General features: G+C 40.0%; 1 protein-coding gene across 1 annotated transcript in view; it reads left to right on the plus strand.

Annotated features, from left to right (window-relative positions):
• The first annotated feature begins 330 nt into the window (after positions 1-330).
• Positions 331-18,376, plus strand: part of TM9SF2 (transmembrane 9 superfamily member 2) — a 39,429-nt gene continuing 21,383 nt past the window's right edge. Inside the window, exons 1-6 of the mRNA XM_020801606.3 lie at positions 331-612; positions 3,928-3,995; positions 7,168-7,261; positions 14,401-14,528; positions 15,905-16,034; positions 16,501-16,625. Of these exons, the coding sequence (XP_020657265.1) occupies positions 484-612; positions 3,928-3,995; positions 7,168-7,261; positions 14,401-14,528; positions 15,905-16,034; positions 16,501-16,625 (674 nt within the window). The 5' untranslated portion in view covers positions 331-483. The remainder of the gene's footprint in view (positions 613-3,927; positions 3,996-7,167; positions 7,262-14,400; positions 14,529-15,904; positions 16,035-16,500; positions 16,626-18,376) is intronic.

Consider the following 18,376-nt stretch of genomic DNA (forward strand, 5'->3'; position numbering starts at 1 on the left):
TCCCCCCCCATTATTAGCTTCAGCTTTTAAGCTGCTTCTACATGTTCTGTGCCTATAAGTTGTGCTAACGAGAAGGCTGTTTTGATTGTTGTCTGTTCTAGGGGCCCTTTCGGAAGAAAAACGAGGCGGTCGGGGCGGGATTATACAAATGTGCCAACAAACACACCTTCCGCTATCGGAATAATTCCCCGAAGTTTTGGGACATTCTGCACCCCTCAACACACGATTGCCCTTTTATTCGAGCCGTTCGTTGGGAACGCCTCCTAATCCCTTGTTTCTATAGCAACCAGGGTGAGAGAACGGGGGGGGCGGCCGCGAACGGAAGTGATTCCTCTCGCGCTCTTCCCGCCCCCATTGCTGCCCTTTGTACGCCGGCTGACGTGTCTACGGAAGTGGCGGCGAAGGAGGCTCGGCTTGGCGTGTCGGCACCGGCCAGGAAACTTCAGGGTGTTCTTCCCTCTTCTTCCGTCCCTTCCCTTCGCCATGGCTGCCCCGCGGCTCATATTGTCCGTTGCGCTCCTGGCGGCTTCTCCGCCCTTCCTCTCGGCCTTCTACCTGCCTGGACTGGCGCCTGTCAACTTCTGCGAGGACTCGAGCAAGTACGACTGCAAGGTGCGTCGTGGGCAGGAAAGGCAGCCGTCGGTGGGCATTTGGTGGTCCGGAGAAGAACGACGGGGAGGGTCTCTCCTCAGACTTCTGCGGAGGGAGGTGGGGGGGGGGAGAGAGAGAGAGCAGAGTCTTTGCTTTTGAGAGGGAAAGTATCACCGAAGAGTACTAACATTTAATACCTACCCCGATAATAACAACAACAACAGTCCCCCCTGGTAGGCACAGTGCAGTGATAGAAGTAAAGGCAGGACTCCAGCCCAACCACGGAGTCGTAGTCACTAATTTAATATCTGGAGCCATGTAGTCATCCTTTGTAAAGGTGACACCGAATATATTGACAGAAATCTTTTAAGAATATTCTGAACTCCATCATGGGCTTGATCTCTACTCAGTGAATGTCCAGGAATATGGAAGTATACTGTCAACAGGATAGTCAAGTTGAGAGACTCTTATTTGAATTTTTTTTCAATTTCTCCTTAAAATGGGCCCAAGGCAGCTTACATCATTAAAAGACAATCATTAAAAGCTAAAAACAGTAAGTATACAAATATTACAAAGAATCAGACAAATACCACTCTAAGAAATGGTTAGCAAGTAATGCCAAAAACACATTCAGAGCAGTAATGCACAACAATCCATTAAAAAAAAAAACCCACTCAGACAGCCAGTCATGATGAAAAGCTTGTCTGAAGAGAGAGAGAAAGAGACCTGAAGAACTCTTTTTTTTGTGACCAGTGATGGGTTAGAGGGGTGTAAGTCCCCAAACCAAAGGGAGAAAGGAAGAATTACAACTCCTGTATTTCTAAATTACAAACTCAATGTCCTTTATAAGGACTAAAATTATTAGATTAGTCAAGACATACGTCTAGTCTAATCCTATGAAGCTCTGAATGGCTTGGGTCTAAGTTACCTGAAGGACCACTTCTCCTATTTTGAGCCTGCTCAGGAGAGACCTTTCTCTTCATCCCATCAGGCGACATGGGAGAGGGCCTTTTTTGTCAACCTGCAGAGTCTGGAGATTTCTTAAGATGGGCAGTTTTTGTGGTCAAGACACTTGAAAAGAGATGTACTCACCTGATGTAGCTGCTAATTTTCTCTACTTCGAAGAAAAATGTCTTTTGTAGGAAACAGGGTTTTATTGCCACCCACTAGAAATACTGATTCATTCACATCTTTAAGCTTATACTATGGCTGAAATCCTGTTGCTTAGAGATTTGGTGAGACAGTTCACCAAATAACAGGCAATGGAGATAATAGGTAATTACAGTGGTGCCTCGCATAGCGACGTTAATCCGTGCAGCAAAAATCGCTGCTAAGTGATTTCATCGCTATGCGGTTTTTAAAAGCCTATAGAAACACATTAAAACCTGTTTAATGCGTTCCTGTGGGCAAAAAACTGATCTTAAAGCGAAGATCCTCCATATGGCAGCCATTTTCGCTGCCTCTTAAGCAAGGAATCCGTCCCGAAACACAGCGGGTGGCCATTTTTTTACCTGGTGGCCATTTTGGAACCGCCAATCAGCTGTTAAAAAATCATCGCTTTGCGATGATCGGTAAGCGAAACAGGGACCCAATCATTGCAAAGCGGAAAAAAACCCATTTAAAACATCGCAATGCGATCGCAAAATCTTTGTCGCTATGCGGTTTCTTCGCTAAACGGAGCGCTTGTTAAGCAAGGCACCACTGTATGTTAATAGGGAGCAGGGCCCAGGTGAAGTGGTAAAGAAGTTTAAGGAGACATCCTGGACAGTTGTAAAGAAGTTTAAGGATGAGGATAAGGAACTTCTGTTGAGTCTGGATGAGGAAACAGTCTCAGGTGAAAATTAAATTAGAAAACACTTCAGCCATGTGTTAAAATTAATTGAAAGCAAAATTGCTTCCTGTTCATTGTCATTATAGAAGAGCTTAATGGATGCCTCACAGAAACACCAGATTAAATACATTTGCAATTTAAATGTAATAATATGAACACAAGGTCAGTATAGGGCATTTGGGGGTTGAGGGATGTGATGTGTCTATTTTTGCTTTTGCAGGTATTCTCAGTTGGATTCCATTACTACAGATCTTTTACTTTCTCACCTTTGAATATGCTGACTGCATTGAATTGTGATACTGAAGTCTTCTCTTGCTACTATTTCTTTGATTTTGTTCTGTTGTGTTGGTACTTTATCCTTGTATAGTGTGATAAGCAGAATGTTGTCTGCTTAGTCCAGAACACTTCACATTGGTGGTAAAAAAGAAACTCTTTCACATAATGCTAAATTTTAAAATATTAAATAAACTTTTAGATGTAGGGCTGTCAGAGGCATCACCCACGGCAGTGAAAAGTAGCTTTCTGTATTCAGAAGTATTTGCTGGTAAGTCTGGCTGGATAGCTCAGTGAGTTAGGTATAAGTTCAATTTCCCACTATGCATTCCAGAACAGCCAGGCTGTGTGGCTTCCGACAAACTGTCCAGGATGTCTCCAGTAGAAGGGAACAGCAAACTACTTCTGAGTACTCTCTACCTAGAAAACCCTAATAAGGGTTGCCATAACTCAGAATTTACTTGACAGCATACCATTATTATTATTATATGCTGTAAGAGCTTTTGGGTCCATGCCCTTTTTGTAGGATATATAAAGGTAGAGTTTTGTGTTAAATATTCTAGCTGTTCTCTAATTCAAGAATGAGGAATGTTTGGCTCTCCAAAACTTCCCACATAAATTCTGTGAAGCTCAGCTAACATGGCCAGTGTTGAGGAGTTAATAGAAGTTGTTATTTAAAACAACTGGAGGGCAAAGTTTTTCTTCTGTTGCTCTAAATGTGACTCATATGGTTTCCTTGTTAGAAAAATTGTGAAAAATAATATCTCTATCTCCTGTCTATAATACTTTGAACTGGTTAATTTTACTAGCCTATAGTTGTCTTATTTTAACAACATCATATTTTAATACAAAATGGATGAACAGTTAGCCTTCCAGATAATGTTGTACAACTCCCATCAGTCCTAATCAACATAGGGGTGAGGAATGAATAAAGCGGTCCATAGTGAGGAGTACATGTTACCTGTGCTGACTTAAATTTAAATTTGCTAACTTGCAGTCAATTCAGTTGGAGTTGAAATATAAACATGTGATCATTCCTATATTTTCCATATATAAATAAATATTTCTAACCTATTTCTATGGCATTTGTTTTATTGAGCAGTTGAGTGTTTTACTAAAAATAAGTAAGGATGAAAATAATGGGTAATCATGTTTTGTTTAATTTTTAACTTGTTTGTCAATATGGATTAAAATAGTGTAACTGTATTAACATCTCCATGCCTCTTTTGCAGTCTTCAATAGAAGTGTTTGTAAATAGACTTGACTCCGTGGAATCAGTCCTTCCTTATGAATATACTGTGTAAGTACATTGCACCTTATTCTTCAGCTTGATTTATAATATAGAACTTCTTTCTGAATGCTTTGCTGAAAATACTGTAGCAAGGTGTTGACCAGCCTAGTACAGTTGCAATGTCATTATACTTTTGCTCTTTATTTTCTTACTTGCCATGTGTTGTTAGGGAAGACAACAGATGCCTTCAAGAAAGTTCCTACCTTCTTTGCTGAGCTGGTGATAAAACAATTGCTCCTGCAGGGATGGCAAAGGCTGTCTTGAAGGTGTATCCTCCCAGACGTTGTGGTGACACTGAGAAGAGAAGGAAGTGCTAGTGTGAGGTAGAGGACAAGGAATCTTAGAAAGAAGGGACATGGGTTGTTTTCTGTAAGGCATGTTGTAGGCAAAATGTATGAGATACAAGTTAGAAAATTAAGAGAGAGAAAGGGCATTTGTTTTTTTCCTCAGCCCTGTTCTCTTCTGTCCTCATCCACTGTGAGACAAGAAGTTATAGTAAAATTATCAAGAATCTAGTTGTTAGTGATCCTGACCCAACGTTGAATATTCAGTGTAGAATCCGCTGCTTTTTATTTGTTGTCAGTTTGCTGAAAACTCAGTATTGGTGTTTGACTTTGTTCTGGACATGAAGAAGTAGAAGCAGCAAGAGGGACATCTCCTTCCCTGTAACCCTGCACCTATTTTGCTCTCTTGTATAATCAGGAGACTGGGAAATAGTGGGGTCCTATCTGTTTTTATGCTAGGTTTCAGAAGAGATATAAATATTAGTCTAATTTATTGCTTTAGTTTTTCCAAAGCTGAGTGGAGAATTAGACTCATTTTTGGTGTGTGGTGAGGTCTGAGATAGGTAGCCAGCATGGTTAACTATTAAGAGGAATTCTCAGTGTGGCGTAGTGGATAGAGTGATGGATTAGGACTAGAGATGGGCATGAATCAAGTCGTGTCTGTTCATGTGAAGTTGTCTGTGTGGCACCACAGGTGCTGTGCCTCCCTTGCCCCCCACCCACCTGGCTGGCCCACTCACATGTCATCATGCACCACCAGGGTCCTCCTTCTGCAGCTGTGAGCCAATGTGGGAAGGAGCTTGGGCTACCCTTCCCCGCTTCTCCAGCAGCTGACCACTCAGGCAAGGAGGCAGGATGGGGATTCTCCCTGCATAGCTGTTGAGTGGTCAGCTGCCGGAGGAGGCAGGGAAGGGCAGCACAAGCTCCTGCCCACATTGCCCGCCACTGCAGAAGGAGAACCACAGCAGCACACAACAACATGTGAGTGGACCAGCTGGGTGGGAGGACTGAATGTGCGGCAGCTGTGGTGCTGCACGGAGGACTTAGTATGAAGGGGCACAATTTAATTTGCATCCATCTCTAATTACGACTCTGGAGAGCAGGGTTCAAATCCCCCCTTGGCCATGGAAAAGCACTGGAGGAGTGGAACTGGTTAAACCACTCTATATACAGTATTTCACTTACCTTGAAAGTCCTATCAGGGTTGCTAGAAATTACTTCTGACTTGATGGCACAGAACACACAAACACACACAGCTATTAAGACAATCACTTTCATCTAGAATATTTTTTTCATCTAGAATACAGTAGTTGTTACTTAAACAGAATGCACAAGTATCTTAATATAGCATTTTGGGATGTTCAATGTAGATAACATTATCTAGACCAGTGTTTCCCAACCTGAGTGTCAGGACCCCCAAAGAGGTCACAGAGTGTTTTTTGGGAGGTTGCGGGTTGCTTTATATGTGTTTGTAGCCTTGTAGAATAATTTATTCCTTGATCTTTTGGAGTGGGATACTGAAGTTAGTGTGTATGTGTATGTGTGAGAAATAGGCCCTTTTGGGGAGAAAGAAGCCTCTACTTTCTAAGAAGGGATAACCGGGACTATTTTTTAACAAAAAAAGAAATTTATTTATTTATTTATTTATTTATTTGATTTTTATCCCGCCTATCTGGACCAACGGTCCACTCTAGGCGGCTTACAGTATAAAATCAGAAAATAAAAACAGTATCAAATACATAATAATACAAAATAAATAAAAATAGAAGAGTAAAGGAAAATCAAGAATTGGCTGGAGGGAAGGCCTGGATAAACAACCAATGTCAGCGTAATAATATAACTGCTGCTTCCACACACAAAAAAAGACTTTAAGTATGATTCATCACTTCTGGAGAGCCTGAAGAAGGGGAGGGAAAAAATCCCACCACAGCAACCCCTCATGAGGGGGACATGAAAACAAACATCCTTGTTCTTTTGCAGTAGGTGCAAGGAAAGCTTTGTGCTGGTTTTTGAGAGGGATCCTCTCTGCATGAAGGTTTTGCCCATTCCCGGGTAGCACAATGTCCTTCTGCTCCCTGACCCATCTTTGAAATCCTTTGCCTTCTTTTCTCCCTACCTTTAACCTTTCCCAGTCTGTCCCCTCCCCAGTTTTCAAGTGGTGACGACAGAGTTAGTGACAGAAGCGGTGTCAAACAGTGATGACAACTTGTTATACAAATGTCACGGGGTGTTACAGGATACTTGACTATTATAAAAGGGGATAAAAATTTGAAAAAGGTTGGGAACCACTGATCTAGACTTTTAAAAAGATTGTAAGCATTACCTCAAATTTGTTGCTCAAACTGACTTTGTACTTAATATACATAATTGCCGATAGCAAAATCTGTTTAAATGAAACAGCTATAACAAAAAATAAATAAAAAAGTTGATTTGCTAAATCAGTTAATAAGGTTCTATAAGTTAGCTTTTAAATGACTTTCTACTAGAGATGAGGGTATTCCTATACAAATATGAATACCCCCTCACAGGTGAACATAACGAGGGTCCAGCCCCATGGGCTGGACGGTCCACTCACCGATCCATCGCGGGTGCTGCAGAGCCTTCCAATGGCTCCGGAGATCGCATTTGGCGAGCCACTCTTCGACCTAGCAGAGAGGCTTGTTGCCCCGCCTCCTGCCAGGAGTGGTGAGCCGAACACGATCTCTGGAGCCATTGGGGCTGGACCCTCGTTATGTCCACCTGTGCGGGGGTATTTGTATATGAATACCTCCATCTCTACTTTCTACCAATGATCCAGAGACCTATAGACATGTGTTCTAAAACTAAAAGATAATATAGTGTTTCATGTTATGCTGAGATGCTGGAACATAAAAAATATTTCTTGAATTCTTCCACAGTTTTGATTTTTGTCAGATAGCAGGAGAGAAACGTCCTTCTGAAAATCTTGGTCAGGTATTGTTTGGTGAAAGGATTGAGCCATCTCCATATAAGGTATATATTTTCTTTTGAAAGGCAAAAATACACTGAACTATAGAGTCTAAACTATGAATCCCACTTATTAGTATGTTTTAATTTGTACATATTGAACAAAATGTCACTTGGGCAGCTTTTGAAAAGACAGAGTACCAGCACAAATGGCGTTTCTGAGAATTTTGAGGAAATTTTTTACAGTATTTGCTGGTGAAAGGATTGTCAAGCCTGTGAGGCTGCATTTGTTAGTATGCCCATAGTTTAAATCTTAATAGTGCAATCCCTGAGTTCAGACCAAAAAAGAAAAAAAATTGCTTCCTGTGGAAGGAAGTTCCACACCTGGAGAGCAGTGATGAAGCAGGCCCTCTCTTGTGCCCGCACCAAACACACCTGTGCAGTGTTTCCAAGGTTTTGTAGCATGCATGGTGTTGTGGGGAAGCTAAAATGGCAGTCCTACTGATGAGTCCAGCTGCCCAAGTCTGTCACTCCATCAGCACTGTTTCTGTTTGCCAACTAGGGTGCTTGTTGCACCTGCTGTCTTGTTCATTGAGGGTTTGTTTTAAGAAAAATGTTGTTTGTGTCTGTATGTTGAGTTACTAGGTCCAGAGTTTGTATCTTCGTCAACATCTGATTTTGAATTTTATTATTTCTTCAGAGGGAGGGAGCTATTTTCACTAATTGATGGAGACATATATGCATTTTGTATGTGTGTTTGTATATACAGTGGTGCCTCGCACAACGATTGCTTCATACAACGATGAATTCACACAGCGATGGGTTTTTTTGAGGAATTTCCCCCATCGTTTAACGATGTTCTCTATGGGGGAATTTCACTTAACGATGTCCCTTTTTGCTCATTTAAAAGTGTCTTAAAATGTTTGAAACCTGTTTTAAATGCTTGGATTCCATAGTGCACCTTGTGAAACATGTGCAAACTTAATTTGGTTTTGTTCTGAGTCTTCATTAATTTTTGATGATCTTTTTATTTTCCCCATTTAAATCAATTGAATGGACAGTTCAATTCATTTAAATAGGGAAAACAAAAAATCACCAAAAATTAAGGACGACTCAGAACAACACCAAATTAAGTTTGCATAGGGTTCAGGAGGTGGGCTAACAATTGCAAGCATTTAAAACCTGTTCCAAACATTGTAAGACACTTAAAAATGAGCGAAAAGGGACATCGGAAAAGACTTCAAAAGCACTGAAGCCGGCTTCAGTGCTTTTGAAGCTCTTCCGTTTTCGCTCATTTTTAAGGGTCTTACAATGTTTGGAACAGGTTTTAAATGCTTGCAATCGTTAGCCCACCTCCTGAACCCTATGCAAACTTAATTTGGTGTTGTTCTGAGTCGTCCTTAATTTTTGGTGATTTTTTGAATTTTCTCTCAATGGAATGCATTGGACGGAAAGTTCAATACATTCCAATGAGAGAAAATTCAAAAAATCACTAAAAATTAAGGACGACTCTGAACAACATCAAATTAAGTTTGCATAGGTTTCAGTAGGTGGACTAACCATTGCAATCATTTAAAACAGTGTCCAAACATTGTAAGACACTTTTAGGTAAAAGGTAAAGCTAAAGGTTCCCCTTGACAATTTTTGTCCAGTCGTGTCCGACTCTAGGGGGCGGCGCTCATCCCGCTCTTCAAGCCATAGAGCCAGCGTTTTGTCCGAAGACAATCTTTCCGTGGTCACATGGCCAGTGTGATTTAGACACGGAACGCTGTTTACCTTCCCACCGAGGTGGTCCCTATTTATCTACTCGCATTTGCATGCTTTCGAACCGCTAGGTTGGCGGGAGCTGGGACAAGCAACGGGCGCTCACTCCGTCGCGTGGATTCGATCTTACGACTGCCGGATCTTCTGACCCTGCAGCACAGGCTTCTGCGGTTTAGCCCACAGCGCCACCACGTCCCTTATAAGACACTTTTACAGGAGCGAAAAAGGACTTCGCAAAGGCATTGAAATGTATTGAGTCGGCTTCAATACATTCCAATATAGGAAACATTGTTTCACTCAACGATGTTTCCTATGGGGATTTTCACTGAACGATGGCAATCTGTTCCAATTGGAACGGATTAACCAGTTTTCAATTCATTCCTATGGGAAATGGTGTTTCACAGAACGATGTTTCACACAACGTTGATTTTTTTGGAACCAATTAACATCGTTGTGTGAGGCACCAGTGTGTGTGTGTGTGTGTGTGTGTGTGTGTGTGTGTGTGTGTGTGTGTGTGTGTGTGTGTGTGTGTGTGTGTGTGTGTATATATATGTATGTATGTATGTATGTATGTATGTATGTATGTGTATATATATATATGTATGTATGTATGTATGTATGTATGTATGTATGTATGTATGTATGTATGTGTATATATATATATATATATATATATATATATATATATATATATATATATATACACACACAAACACATATGCACACACCAGTTTGAGAATATAACTCCCCATGCTTCTGTTCATGCCATCTGTTTAGCTAAATAAATGAGAAGGAAGCCCGTCCTCAGTAAGAGAAACATCATGATTGCTAAGAGAAACGTCATCATTGCTAAATTTTACCAAGTCAGAAACAGTTCTTTGTGCTCTATGAGAATTGCTGTGGAGTAAAGTTTGAGGTTTAATGGTTTAAGATCAAGAAGGGTTTCTTTTGCTGGGAATAAATTTTTTATTGGGATGTCGAAGTAATCTTGGTCTACATGATTTTTCATCTTTGTCACAATAATTGAAATATATCATTATGATGAATGTATGATGGAATTGCTTTTTAAAGTGGACAGGGACTTGGGGAGATAGGCTGTGAAGAGCTCCTTATAAGAAGTCTCAGGCTATCTGTCCTAGAACATCTTTCTTGACTGCTCTTCCAGGGTGATGTCTCAGAGTGATTTTTGTGAATGTGGAATTGTTTTCTCATGCTGTTCCTTGTACTGTTCCTGAGTACATCTGTTGCCTGAGTTCCAAGTTTCTAGTTGCCAAATTTTTGAAGTGTTCTCAGTATGACTTCTTTCCTTCCTAGAAATCTGCTTTGATTCTTCTTTCCCTGCTTTCCTCACATAATCCTCCATGGTAGTTAGGGGTTTGATCTTGATTGTAAATACTTTCAGCCATTTTAATGGTTCTAGTTTAGCTGAATTTTTATATTCTGGGGTTAAGATTTCTGTTTCTGTTTCTGATTGTAAATACTTTCAGCCATTTTAATGGCTCTAGTTTAGCTGAATTTTTATATTCTGGGGTTAAGATTTCTGTTTCTGTTCAAATCGTGTAGTTGTGTCTTTTCCACAACTGATATATTCTATTGTAGGACACTGTGAAAGAATTGCTGCCTGTAAATATCCTTTTCTCACTATAATGTCAGCTGCTATCTGTTCCAGCAAAAAATATTATATTAAAGGGGCTCATCTGTACTGCCCATACTCTGCAAAGCTTTATTTGCAGCTGTTTTTTCTCTCCTAAAACCCATTCTAATCTTTGGTGTTCATTTTTGTTTTCTCAATGTTGTTGTTGTTTAGTCGTTAAGTCGTGTCTGACTCTTCGGGATCCCATGGACCAGAGCACACCAGGCCCTCCTGTCTTCCACTGCCTCCTGGAGTTGGGTCAAATTCATGTTGGTAGCAGGCTTGATTTCTTACAAAATGGTTAGGTTTGTTCTCTTTGCAGTCCAGGGGACTCTCAAGAGTCTCCTCCAGCACCAAAATTCAAAAGCATCAATTCTTCGGCGGTCAGCTTTATTTATGGTCCAGCTCTCACTTCCATACGTCACTACTGGAAAAACCATAGCTTTGCCTATGCGGACTTTTATTAGCAAGGTGATGTCTCTGCTTTTTAAGATGCTGTCTAGGTTTGTCATTGCTTTCCTCCCAAGAAGCAGGCATCTTTTAATTTTGTAGCTGCTGTCACCATCTGCTGTGCTCATGGAGCCCAAGAAAGTAAAACCTTTCACGGCCTCCATATCTTGCCCTTCTATTTGCCAGGAGGTGATGGGACCTGTGGCCATGATCTTAGTTTTTTTGATGTTGGGCTTCACAGCATTTTTGGCGCTCTTCTCTTTCACCCACATTACGAGGTTCTTTAATTCCTCCTCACTTTCTGCCATCAGAGTGGTATCATCTGCATATCGGAGGTTGTTGATATTTCTTCCGGCAATCTTAATTCCGGTTTGGGATTCCTCCAGTCCGGCCTTTCACATTATGTATTCTGCATATAAGTTAAATAATCAAGGGGACAATATACAGCCTTGTCGTACTCTTTTCCCAATATTGAACCAATCAGTTGTTCCTTATCCAGTTCTAACTGTTGCTTCCTGTCCCACATATAGATTTCTCAGGAGATAGATAAGGTGGTCAGCCACTCCCATTTCTTTAAGGACTTGCCATAGTTTGTTGTGGTCCACACAGTCAATGAAGCAGAAGTAGATGTTTTTCTGGAACTCTCTGGCTTTCTCCATAATCCAGCGCATGTTAGCAATTTGGTCTCGCGTTCCTCTGCCCCTTCGAAATGCAGCTTGTATTTCTGGCAGTTCTCGGTCCACATACTGCTGAAACCTACCTTGGAGGATTTTGAATATAACCTTGCTAGTGTGTGAAATGAGTGCAATTGTACGATAGTTGGAGCATTCTTTGGCACTGCCCTTCTTTGGGATTAGGATGTAGACTGACCTTTTCCAATCCTCTGACCACTGCTGAGTGTAGCACCTTAACAGCGTCATCTTTTAAGATTTTAATTAATTCGACTGGAATGCCATCACCTCCACTGGCCTTGTTGTTAGCCATGCTTTCTAAGGCCCACTTGACTTCACTCTCCAGGATGTCTGGCTCAAGGTCAGCTGGCTTTTCCCTTTGTATTCGTTTCCTCTATTTCTTTGTACTGTTCAATTAAGAAGGCCCTCTTCTCTCTCCTTGCTATTCTTTGGAAGTCTTGATTCAATTTTCTGTAACTTTCCCTATCTCCCTTGCATTTTGTTTTCCTTCTCTCCTCTTCTATTTGTAAGGGCTCATTGGACAGCCACTTTGCTTTCTTGCATTTCCTTTTCTTTGGGATGGTTTTTGTTGCTGCCTCCTGTACAATGTTACGGGCCTCCATCCATAGTTCTTCAGGCACTCTGTCCACCATATCGAGTTCCTTAAATCTGTTCTTCACTTCCACTGTTTATTCATAAGGGATTTGGTTTAGATTATACCTGACTAGCCCAGTAGTTTTTCCTACTTTCTTCAGTTTAAGCTTGAATTTTGCTATAAGAAGCTGGGGTTCAGAGCCACAATCAGCTCCAGGCCTTGTTTTTGCTGATTGTATAGAGCTTCTCCATCTTTGGCTGCAGAGAATATAATCAATCTGATTTTGGTACTGCCCATCTGGTGATGTCCATGTGTAGAGTCACCTCTTGTGTTGTTGGAAAAGAGTGTTTGTGATGACCAGCTTGTTCTCTTGACAAAACTCTATTAGCCTCTGCCCTGCTTCGTTTTGAACTCCAAGGCCAAATTTTCCTGTTTTTCCTTTTATCTCTTGACTCCCTCCTTGGCCATTCCAATCCCATATAATGAGAATAACATCTTTCTTTTGTGTCAGTTCTAGAAGGTGTTGTAAGTCTTCATAGAATTGGTCAATTGCAATCTCCTCAGCATTGGTGGTTGGAGACTGAAATTACCGTGATGTTGAAAGGTCTGCCATGGATTCGTATTTAAATCATTCTATCATTTTTGAGATTATATCCCATTACAGCTTTTCCCACTTTTTTGTTCACTATGAGGATTACTCCATTTCTTCTACGGGATTCTTGCCCACGATAGTAGACATGATAACTGTCTGAATTGAATTTGCCCATTCCTGTCCATTTTAGTTCACTGACGCCGGGGATGTCAATCTTTATTCTTGCCATCTCCTGTTTGACCACATCCAGCTTACCAAGGTTCATAGATCGTACATTCCAGATTCCTATGCAGTATTTTTCACAATTTTTCTTTGCAGCAATTTCACTTCCAGGCGCGTCTGCAGCTGAGTGTTCTTTCGGCTTTGGCCCAACCACTTCATTAGCACTGGAGCTACTTGTACTTGTCCTCCGCTCTTCCTCGGTAGCATGTTGGATGCCTTCCAACCTGAGGGGCTCATCTTCCAGCATCATATCTTTTACCCTTTTGTTTCTGTTCATGGGGTTTTCTTGGCTAAGATACTGGAGTGGCTTGCCAGTTCCTGCTCAAGGTGGATTGTGTTTAGTCAGAACTTCCACTATGACCCATCCGTCTTGGGTATCCTTGCAGGGCAGAGCCCATAGCTTCACTGAATTACTCAAGTCCCTTCGCCACAACAAGGCAGCAATCTATGAAGGAGGTTTTCTCAATAGTCCCACATAAAATTAAACTATGTTAACATCAATGTTCCCTCTAATTTTCCTCTCCACTGGGTGGGGCTCTTCCACTCACCTGCACCACACTGCCCCTGTTTCTGTGCTACAACACCCCCTAACACATGGGGTTCCATCGCAGCTGGAACCAAAGAGGCTGAGAACTGTCACTGTAGGTGTGTGGAGGAGCCCTGCATGGAGGGGTCAGAGTCGTGCACTTGCAGGGACACATCTTAGAGGGAACCTTGGTTCCTTGGTTAATAGCAAAGCAGTAGGTGTTCTGTCTGATTGGTACCAAACAAGGACAGGGAAACATGGGTAAGTTCAGTGTGCTTAAAAATCTGCCCAGGTAGTAGTTTGAATGTGGTTTGAATGTGTGCTGCTTCCATATGCTTGAAAGGCTGGCCCTTAGAAGAAGACAACCTATATAAGCTATAAATCCTTCTGAAATTGTAATCTGAATGTTTGTTCTCAGTTGAGGTTTAAAAAATCCTGGTTCAGATTGCCTTCCACTATGAAAGAAAAAACTTACCAATTTAGAATAGTTAAACACACTGTACCTTGACTAGATGCACTAACTGAACAGTCTGTATAACAGACTGACTTGGTACCAGAAAGACATCCTCATCTGTATTTGTTTTGTTATTTAGCTGTTCCCTATCTCAGTAATTTTCTAGTGGTTGTCTTCTTTGAGTGAGGAATTTATTTACTTTTACTTATATAAAATATTTATATGCTGTCTTTCTCAGAAAGGATCCAGTGTCTTAAAGGGAAAACTTCCTGTTAAACTTATCTTATTTCTTTTTCAGTTTACATTTAATAAGGAAGAGAAATGCAAGCTTGTTTGTACAAAAGAATATGATCTGAAAAATGCCAATGACAAACAGATGCTAGATTTTTTGAAAAAGAGTATGCTATTGAATTATCAGCATCATTGGTGAGTTCATGTTTAATTTTTAATGTCTGCAGTTTGACTGAAAGTTGTGGGGGAAAGTTAGCCATTCTGTTAAGTGAAAAATTACTAGAAAGGCTGGGGTAGAATGCAAGTCTTGATTCCCACCATTCATTAATGAAGTGAGGCGGAAAATTGTTCTGCTTTTGTGCCTGATAAGCGTCCCAGAGTCTCTAAGCACTTGCAACAATTTACAGCAACAAGTTAATTTTTCTCCACTAAGAGGGCATAATTTAGCAATAGGATCTGTAAGAAGAAAAATGTGCTTCTTAAGGAAGCTCTGTTCTGCATTATCTGAATGTTTTCGCTTTTGTAGATTCATTGGGTGGTGCCATACATTTGTTAAATGCTGTTTCCAAGGAGTCCTACATGAAGAGAGTTTGTAAAGTTGATTTAAACTCGTAGTTAAATAGATATTTGAGAATTGCCTTATTTAAAAGCATTTAGTGGCAAAATCATTTGAAATGTGGGTTATATGCAGAAAAATATAATACGCTCAGTTTTCTTAGAATGATTTTGAGATACAACATACTAGCTAAATTCCCATGCTGCATTTTAAATATTGAAGTGTACATCTGATGGAACTGCTAATCTGTATGATCACGTGATTTAAGCACACCCTAAAGATTGGGGGAAATTTCAGGGTGCTTTGGGGGCCACTCAGAACATGATCTAGAAGGCACAGGGGGTATTTTGTGCAAAAAAAAATTCCAGAAAAAGTTAAATTTATTTGGGGTATGGGGATCCTGGGGACTGCCTTGGCCCCAAGGGGCCAATACAGTCATGGGACATATGTTGCTTATCCTGGATTAGAATGTTGAACAAGGCCATGAGAGTCCCAGGTTTAAATTCCCATTTGATTTACTGTACGGAGGTTACTGGCTGATCTTGGGCCAGTTGCAATCTCTCAGTTAACCTTCCAGATTGTTGTGAAGATAGGTGGAGAGGAAGAGAGCCATGGGTGCACCCTAAAGCTCACTGGAGGAAAGGCAGAGAATACATGCAGCAGATAAGATTTTTTAAATACTGCATTCTCTTCTCTGAATGCCCATTCAGTCTAAAGATTGGCAAAGTATAGGCATTTTTAATACTCTCCCATCCTAGTTTGACATGCTTCCTTGGGGAGGAACATGGCACCAAACAGGGTTTTTTGGTGCCAAGTTCAGATTTTTCTGTTCTCAGAGACATTTAACAGAATTTGAGATGTGCTTTTATATATATGAGGTGCTTTTAAAAAGTTGTTGGATTGTACTGATCTACTGTGTTTTTGTTTTACTGCTAATTTATCAGTACAGTATTTAGATATTTTATGAGATATTTAATTAATGTAATATACAAATATTGTTGTCAACCTTTTCTAGGATTATAGACAATATGCCTGTAACATGGTGTTATGAGGTGGAAGATAATCAGTGGTTTTGCAATCCTGGATTTCCCATTGGTTGTTATGTAACAAAAGATGGCCACCCCAAAGACGCATGTGTTATAAGTGTAAGTTAAGGATGTTTCTAATTATGCCTGCATGGTTATTATGGTGTGTGAGTTTTTTCTAGTTTTTAGTTTTCATTGCTATATTATCTGTGAAAGCATGCAGTTACTGAATCATCTTGCATAGAGTGCAAAAAAATTAGACATATGTACAAAGATTAGTTTTAATAACAATATACAATTAGTTGTTTAGCAGTGTGCTATTCAGTCTGTTGTCTGCAGTATGCTGAAGTTGCTCAGTACAACTGAGTGACTGCTGAATGCATTTCCAGACTTTATGCTGTAAGACATTTCACATTAAGGGAAAGGGTTTAGAAGGCTAAAATTCTGCAAAATGCAAGTTCTGTCATTTAGCAAATGTTTCAGTTTTTTTGAGGGGGGGAATCTAAAGGCCATCCAAATTGAAGATCATGTTTCATATGCTTGCTTTAATCTTTTATTAAATTAACTTTCTAACATGTTTATATAGTCAGAGTTCAATGAACACAATACCTTCTACATCTTCAACCATGTGGACATCAAAATAGTCTATCATATTGTAGAAAATGAAGCACCTACAGCAAGACTAGTAGCAGCTAAACTTAAACCAAAAAGGTGAGCCACTTTTACTATTATGAAACATGATATGTCAGCAGCTTGAAGAAAATACCGTATTTTTCTGTTTATAAGATGACCCAATGTATAAGACAGCCCCCCCTTTTCTAACCCCCAAATTTGAAAATTTGCACGATTGCACCCCTTTGATCCTGCTGCCCTTTCACGGCTGCTTTACCCTGTGCCTTTGCAAAAGGCAAGGAAAGCAGCTGCCTTTCATGTATAAAATGTCCCTTAATTTTTTGTCTAATTATTTAAGTAAAAAAGTTTGTTTTATACATGGAAAAATGCAGTAAGCTGTCTTATTGGCCCTCTCACTTTCGGCTTTGAAAGGTTAATAGAATCATCTTCAGATGCTGGTTACATGATCTTGATGTAGCATGCTAGATGCAAACTAAGTATGTGGGTGGGGAAAACTGATAGCATCCTGTAATTTTTATATCAGTAATAGTGAGTGAGACACACTGGAGAACATTGTTGCCACTAAATCAGCATCTTTGTGATCCTGGCTCTGAAAGAAAGCTGAACTGTTAGATTGAGGTCTTCACTCAAAACAGTGATTTTACAAAAGACTAAATAGTTTTTAAAAATTTAATAATTTTGCCACAGATAGTAGCTTTAAGTTTGTGCATTCCAGCTGTTCACATAGCTGAAAACTGTTTAAATGTGTTTGCTAAAACTAGATTGTTGTATTAGTATATAACATTATCTAACAAATCAGAATGAGTCTGTAGTCAGCCAGGCTGCTATATGAAGGACGTGTCAATCAGAAGTCTGTCAGACTGATAGGGGTAACCAAGTCATAGACTAACACAGGGCTGACAGGGCCCAGTAAGGGACAGAATCAAATATGTAATGTACCTCAGAAATGAATAAAGAAGTAGTTATAATACAGTATGTATCAGGGCCAGTTAGAGATTACAAATATAACAGTATAACTATGAGGGACATAATTATTTACCAGACAAACTATGTCTGTCATACCAAATATCTTAGCACTATAAATTATGTTGTTTTATAGATGTGTATGAATAGTAAATGTTATTTTATGTTTTAACCAAGACATAAGTGATTATTTTAATATCAATTGCTAGCACGAACACATGGGAGAACATATAATTTTACTCTATACATATAGTGCTTTTTAAATCAAAATGTTTTGCTGCTGTATGCAAATTTTGCTAAATAATTTATAATTTATTTATTATAACTAAAACCAAACAAAAACTAGCTATATTTTTGGTTTGTATGGTAAAGTATCCTGCACTCCATTTGAAGGTGATACCTTTATAAGGCTTTAAATGGGGAGAAAGTGAGTAGGGACATAAAAATGCATATGCTTTGGTGAACTTGGAATCACATGAGATTGTAAAAGTAAGCCATGTCAGTTCGGAGAAAATTGCAGAGAGGGGAGGTTGATTTATTTCCAGTGGTATGACGGATAAGGTAAACGAATGGGCCTCATCAGGTAACACAGTGGTGTTTGATTTTACCTGAAGTAGTCCACTGAGGACTGGAAAATTATGAGACTTCAGGGCTGTTACAGCTTTTGTTTAGCTCATTTGAAGACCCAGTTTCTCCTAAATAATTAGTTTCTCCCAACAAACTGAATTTCTAGTTTTCTCTGGGATCTCTGTTATTGCAAGATTCTAATATTCCTAAGTATTCTTTGAAACTGGGAGGGGAAATCCTTGTAGAAACTTTCTCTCATGTTCATGAACTTGTCAGTTGTTATTTAAACATCGTCTAGA

This window comes from Pogona vitticeps, chromosome 3 (assembly GCF_051106095.1).
Source record: "Pogona vitticeps strain Pit_001003342236 chromosome 3, PviZW2.1, whole genome shotgun sequence".
NCBI classification, from domain to species: Eukaryota; Metazoa; Chordata; class Lepidosauria; order Squamata; family Agamidae; genus Pogona; species Pogona vitticeps.